The 7,232-nt window shown below is 32.8% G+C and overlaps 1 protein-coding gene across 1 annotated transcript in view; it reads left to right on the forward strand.

Annotated features, from left to right (window-relative positions):
• The window catches only part of LOC136037912 (serine/threonine-protein kinase PLK1-like), a 133,022-nt gene extending 125,864 nt beyond the window's left edge, over positions 1-7,158 (forward strand). Inside the window, exons 11-12 of the mRNA XM_065720767.1 lie at positions 1,321-1,561; positions 3,394-7,158. Of these exons, the coding sequence (XP_065576839.1) occupies positions 1,321-1,561; positions 3,394-3,609 (457 nt within the window). The 3' untranslated portion in view covers positions 3,610-7,158. The remainder of the gene's footprint in view (positions 1-1,320; positions 1,562-3,393) is intronic.
• Positions 7,159-7,232: the final 74 nt, after the last annotated feature.

The following is a 7,232-nucleotide window of genomic DNA, read 5'->3' on the forward strand; positions in this document are numbered from 1 at the left end:
TAATTTCGTCAGTCATATTCCCGGTGTCCCGGTCGTCATTTGTATCCCGGTGTCCCGGTCTGTATATACATTCGTAGATACGTGATTGGCATAACCAGACCTGATCCGATCTCTTTGGGGGAGTTGGGGGATCTTTAGAGCATTGGCGAGTCCGAGAATAAGCACAAGTTCTAGATGTGTGATTGACATAACCAGACCGGATCCGATCTCTCGTCACAAGTGCCATATGAGCTCTTAGCTCTTGATGAATTGTTGCAACCCCTTGTTAAAGTATATGCAAATATTTTTGCAATTACCAGTTTTTTGCTCTTCACGAAATTTAATGTATTTTCATACTAGTTCTATTCAAAGATATTTGATTATTACAGCAATTCCGATTTCGAACAACGATTTTTATTAAGCTTCAAACTTTTGGTTTTCTTTTTTTATGCTTTTTGAATTGTCAAATATATATATATATATATATATATATATATATATATATATATATATATATATATATATATATATATATATATATATATATATATATATATATATAAATAAATATATAATTCATATATATATATATATATGAATTATATATATATATATATATATATATATATATATATATATATATATATATATATATATATATATATATATATATATATATATATATATATATATATATATATATATATATATATATGAATTTCATGTTGTTCTTGGGAAGGACGGTCATCAATTGGTATTTTTTTCTTTTCTTTCCCGGGAGAGATATTATCGAATAATTGGCATTAGAGTAACGAGAGAGGGCTAATTTGAACATAAATTTTGAGTTCTTGTGCCCTTTTTCAATAAAAAAATTACATTTTTCAAGAATTATGATGCCTAATCAGTTTCCAAGACCCAGTTTTTCAGGACATACGGCCACGGGGTAGTGTATTTTATCCCAAAAGTAGATGAAGTGAAAGTGAGAGAAAACATTCTAAGAGGAAACTTCATTTGGATGAATTGATGAATTTGAGAGGCGTTCATTTAATTGCAATATTGGAGAGCTGCACGCCAGTTTTAAGGAGTGCTCAATTTTCATCTCAGATGTTTTGAAAGGTAATCGGTAAATAAAACACTTGCAATTCCCAACTGGCTATGTTTGTTGCATTCTAAAATGATTTCAGGAACGCAATAGTCAGAAGTTAGTGTAATTAGTTGAGAGTGCCCCCCCCCCACCCCCATACATCAGATCATATCTTTATGTTTCAAGCTATAACTTCCCTGTATAGTTTGATATTGATCTACGAAGCTCCTGACGGAAGTGCAATTTCTCTATTTCAGGCGAACGGACTACCAAGATAAGTTCGGCCATGGAAAAATTTTCCCTCCTGACGCAGTGCCATGGAGTTGCCAAGAGAAATCTGTTCTTTTAAATTATTTTGCACAGTACATGGACGAAAACCTGACAGAAGGTGGGGATGTGTTACAAAACAAATTGAGCAAACGTCAGTTAGTTCATATGAAACGCTGGGTGCGGACACCTAAGGCAATAATCATGCAACTTGATAATGGAACATTGCAGGTAAAGGTATTTTGTCATTTGTGGGCTTTCTCAAGGTTCGGCATTATTGGAATCATTTTTGCGGAAATAATTTCAATAAATCTATTCGACTAAATATCAAAACTTTAGACGCGGAACTCAAAAAGTAATATTCATGCAATTTGGTAAGAGAACATTGCAGGTAATGTAATTCTGTCATTTCTGGGCTTCTCATAAAGATTTTGGGGTTTCTCAAGGTCCAAAATTATCAGAATCATTTTCAACAACACTAGATGCGGACCCCAAAAGCAATAATTGTGCAAATTGGTAAGGGAAGGTTGCGGATAAGGTTATTTCGTCACTTGTGGGTTATTCTTGTAGATTTCAGTGTTTCTTAAGGTTAGACATTATCTGAATCATTGACGCGGCTATAATCTTAACAAGTCTAACATATCAAATAAAAAAACGCTAGATGTGGGCCCAAAAGTGATAATCATTCAATTTGGTAATGAAACATTCCGGGCAAGACATCTCTGTCCTTTTTGGGATAGAGATGAGAGAGAGGGGGGAATGGGACTCACATGGTCTGTTATATTTTGATAGATTAACTAGATTGTGATGTTATTAATTCAATCCTATCAAATAAAAATATGTAATGAAGCTTTAATAATAAAATTGGTTTGAAAATGAATTCGGCTTGAAAGAAGTAATAAAAGGGGAAGGGACATGAACTTCAGAGAAATTAAAACTAAGGCCTTCTAATTATTCTTTCCTTATTATTAGCAAAACTTAATTTCACCTTCCTTTCGTGTTCACATGGGTTTTAAAGCATTTTATTTAATTTATTAATTTTTTATGGGTTTTAAAGCATTTAAAGCTGTTTTACTTCTGAAGATATTTTTCTGACTTGAACATTAACCAGAAATCTCCACTAAAAAAGAGCAACTTTTAAAAATGGTGGTGTTGAATGTTTATCCTTTTTCAAATAAAAAAATTCCTTCCTATTAGCAGGCTTACTGGTAATAATGCTGGTGGCTATGTTAACTTTACCACGAGACACAAATATTTGCTTTTCATGTGACGAGACACTACTATTTGCAATCTTTAATAAATGTAAAATAGTTGGTGAAATGTACCATGGTGACGGTAAAATGTACAAGGGTGATGGTGAAAACCGTAGATTAAATGCAGTGGCTTTCAATAGAATTGTATAGCTTCATATAAAAGAACTACAAACAGTAGCATGAAGATATGTTTGAACTTACATAGATAGGGAGCAAACTGCGGACAGAAGTTCCGTTGGGGGGGAGGGAGGGAGGTCAGTTGCCCCCCCCCCATACGAAGACAAAATATTACACAGCCCATGTCTCTTGACAATCCGGATATGAACCCATCTTGCCCCGCCCCCCAATACGAGTGCTGGAGATTCGCCTCTGGTTGCGGGTTCTTGCCCTCTTCCTCCAAAAACTTCAGGCTTCCACAGTTTTTTTTTAAGTCCTCCCTTTTTATGAGCACTTTCCCTAAGTTTTGCTCTTTTTCGAGTTTGTGACATCCCACCTCCCTTGCAAATTGATTCTTGCTTGAAAGAGTTAAACGGTATAATTTGCATAGATCACTGCTATTTAATCACTTCAGGGCTCTCGTTTTTTTTTTGTCTGAGAAGTCAGCAATAGCTAAAGCATTAAAAAAAAAAAAAAAAAAAAAAAAAAAATCGTTAGTGATGATCATGTGACTGGTAGTACCTTGACTAGAAATTTAGTCTTGAAAAAATAAAAATAAAATTAGGCTAATTAGGCTTGTGTAGATAGTGCAAATTCTTCCATTAATGCCTCTAGCTTTCTTTTTTGCATTCTATAATGCAACTTATTTTCCAGGTGAACTTCTTCCGTGACCATACTAAAGTCATCATCAGAAGTGGCAGTTCAGAATCGGATCCGTTTATCACCTATATCAATTCGATACGACAGTATTCCACATATCGTCTAATCGACGTACGCCAAAACAGCTGTTATATTCAGCTCCGAGAACGGTTAAATTTCGCTCTCGCTGTGTTAAAAGAATTTACGGAACTCGATGGAGAGCGACTCTAAGTGCCATCTAATTTTTAAGCAACCCATGGCCTGGTGTATCAAGGATTATGTAAGGGTCAAATTTATTGCAAAGTCCCGTTTTTGGATAGGGACAAAGTGACCTGTTTGAGCTTAAAGATGTATAATTATTTTACGTAATTTTTTCATTCTTAATGCCCAAAAATTTCGATCGAGGGTATAAATTTAAAAGCAAAGGCGGAAAAAGATCCGGTGTCCCAATTGAGCATGTTTTCCGGCCATCAAATTTTGAGTTGGTGAAGTGTAAACTTTAAAATCGCGTGCTCAAAATCAGTGGTCTCGATTCATGAAAATTAGGGGAGAGGAATATTCTTTTTTTCTCAAAATCCTAGAGAATTTTTCCTAATTTTTCAATGAAAATTTGAAAACAAACGTTTTTCAAAAAAATAATAACGAACAAGAAAATATTCAAAATCTAGGTGGAGAACGCCCCCCCCGCAACTAACGCCACGGCTTAAAAATAGCCGTCTTTTATTTAATTAAAAATAGGTTATGTACCTGTTACGAGTAAGCTACCATTTCACTCACCACCAAAGGCGTATCCAAGATTTTTGTTTGGGGGGAGGAGGGAAACAAAAAACCTCAATAAGACGTATAAAAATTTGTTTACATGCATTTATGTTACGTTTTTATAAGTTGGAGAAAAATTCAGAAAGGGGGGTTCAAACTCCGGTACTCCTCCCTCCTCCCCTGGGTATGGACTTGTCACCTACTATATTATTGGCGGTATTATTATTATTAGTTGTTGATGAATAGGGCTGCCGGTAGAATGCTTACTAAAATTGTCTACTTTGGGGTAATTATAAGTTAGATGGTGATATTATTTTTATAAATGTCTACCTAGTTAGTGTACTTTAAAACTGTACATGCTTCTTGAACTTTAGTATAAGCAAAATTATCTTAATTATTAAAATTAAAACTATATTTGTAGAGACTGGTAAGTGGTACATCGCCTCCTTTTTTTATTTGAATTACGTTTAATGTCTCAGTGATTATTTTATTTCAAATGCAATGAGAACTTAGAACAATTACTACTAGTTGACAACAGTCTATTGATTTATCCTTTCACTGACTGTATATTAATCGTGCTTCCGTGTAATTGGCCTTATTTATGTCACTCGATTTTATAGTTTTTTTGTTTTTTTTTAATGTTTTTGTATATGCTTTATATGATGTTGTGATTTTGATACTTGTGTCTATTTACCAATATTGAGCGGCTTCGTTGCTTTTTGGTTTTCAATGTCTGGTAATTTTAAATCCTGATTCAACAGTTTTTTGTCAGGTAATTTTAAATCGTGATCCAACAGTCTTTTGTCTGGTAATTTTAAATCGTGATCCAACAGTCTTTTGTCTGGTAATTTTAAATCGTGATCCAACAGTCTTTTGTCTGGTAATTTTAAATTATGATCCCACAGCCTTTTGTCTGGTAATTTTAAATCGTGATCCAACAGTCTTTTGTCTGGTAATTTTAAATCGTGATCCAACAGTCTTTTGTCTGGTAATTTTAAATCGTGATCCAACAGTCTTTTGTCTGGTAATTTTAAATCGTGATCCAACAGTCTTGTCTGTTAATTTTAAATCACAATCCAACAGTCTTTTAACTGGTAATTTTGGCTGGATAAAGTTCAAGTTTGGAATTAGTTGATTTTTATAATTTAGGATCAAATTATTACCAAATTATAATTGGTAAATTATTACCAATATATAATTAATTATTACCAAATTATTATCAAATTATAAATTGGGATCAATTTGCGATAATTACCACTAAACTAGCTTCCATCGATCCATCAATAAGTGGTTGCACTACAAGAACAAATTATGTTAGAATCATTTGCTTAAAGTCGGAACAGAACGAAGAGACCAAGTCAAATAAGTGGTCTGAAAAATCTTCACAGGAATTGGAATCTATGCCTTTTGATTTTGGATACCGCATAAGACTTGAAAACGTTTATATTTGAAGGCAAAATTTCCTTAGCGGGTTTGAAGTTGTGCAAATACATCTCAGCAAAAATTATAAAAATTATAAGATTACAATTAATTTGTGCAATTTTATGTTTTGTTTTGTGTTTTGCTGTAAACGCACCCTTTCATCAAGCTACGGTATTAAATTATCACAATCCACAATTTCTTTGTGCCAAAAATTGGCTTTGTTAAAAGTAAAATCATTCCAAAATGTAGATTCATTCTAAATTTCCCCAAAAATAGAAATATAAAGCTTTTCAAACATCGCATTTTGTCTTTCAACTAAGGTTCATCAGTGCAAAAAAATAAAAATAGAATAAAAAAAATCTGCTAAGGATCAAAATCTGCTGCTATCAGATTTTTTTTTTAACTGTACAACAGTGAAAGAAGTGAAGATAAAGGTTCTCCCTGTGCAAAACATGTTAACTAGGATTATCCTGCTTATTAGATGGCGATTGGGTATCCATTTACAAACAATTTTCAAGATTTAGAGAATAGACACATATATTTAAGAATGTGATAGACAAAACCCGAAATAAAAGGAAAATAGTGAAGATAAAGGTTCTCCCCTTGTAAAATATGTTAACTAGGATTATCCTGCTTATTATAAAGTAACAATTGTTTTCTTAACATGAATCCTTATGTACTGCTGGAACCCTAGGTTTTAACCGCGATAAGTTAAATAATAATAAGTCAATAATGAACAAGTAATCTATCGCGATAAAACTTTATTTTCTGCTTTTTAAAATCTAAATTCTGAGACTGTTACTCAGAATCATTTGATCTGAGGTTATCAGCTATCACGTGTCATACATTGTTCTTTGTGTGCATTGCTTATTTTTTTAAATACAACAGTGACGGTTCTGGCCTCTTTTGCACCCGAGGCAAAATCTTGGTTAGCGGCCTCTCCTCCTGTCTTCCATAAAATTTTTGGGCCAAACTCTAAAAAAGATTTTGTTTACTAAAACAATTATTTTAAGTATATTAATAACAACAAAATTATTTTTTAATTGTTTTATTATTAATAATTATTTTAATTATTACAATTTGATTATTTTTTAATTTATTTTTATTTTATTGATATAGTAATTATTTTCATTTATTAACGAAACCCTCTACTTTAGTTTTAATAAAAATATAATTACAAAAGGATTATAATAGTAAAGATAACTTATTTGAAACTTCGCACCCCTAAAATTTTTGCGTCTGTGGCAAATGCCCCGTCTTTCCCAACCCTCAAACAGCCTCTGAAATAAAAAAAAAAACTCGCTTGAATCCCTTCAACCTAAATTTGTTTTCTTATCAATAGATGGTTCATTACTGTTCGTCGTTTTTCATTTGAAAATTCTCTGAGAAATTCTCAATAGAAAAGTGCAAAAAAAGGTCTCCTGACATACGAGGCGTGTTTTTAAAGCAAGGTCTGTTTGAACATATCTACGCAACGAAAGATTATTTCAAAATAGTAAATTTATTTTCAGAGAGAGGATACTTTACTCTATTTAACAGCATAGTTGCCATGTTTGTTCAGACACTTATCCTACCTCTCAACTAATTTTAAAGTAACCTCTGTATAAAACTTGCTGTCAGCTCCGGTAATCCAAAATGCACTGCCATTTTTACGTCGACGTCATCATTGTAAT

Source organism: Artemia franciscana, chromosome 17 (assembly GCF_032884065.1).
Source record: "Artemia franciscana chromosome 17, ASM3288406v1, whole genome shotgun sequence".
Classification (NCBI taxonomy): Eukaryota; Metazoa; Arthropoda; class Branchiopoda; order Anostraca; family Artemiidae; genus Artemia; species Artemia franciscana.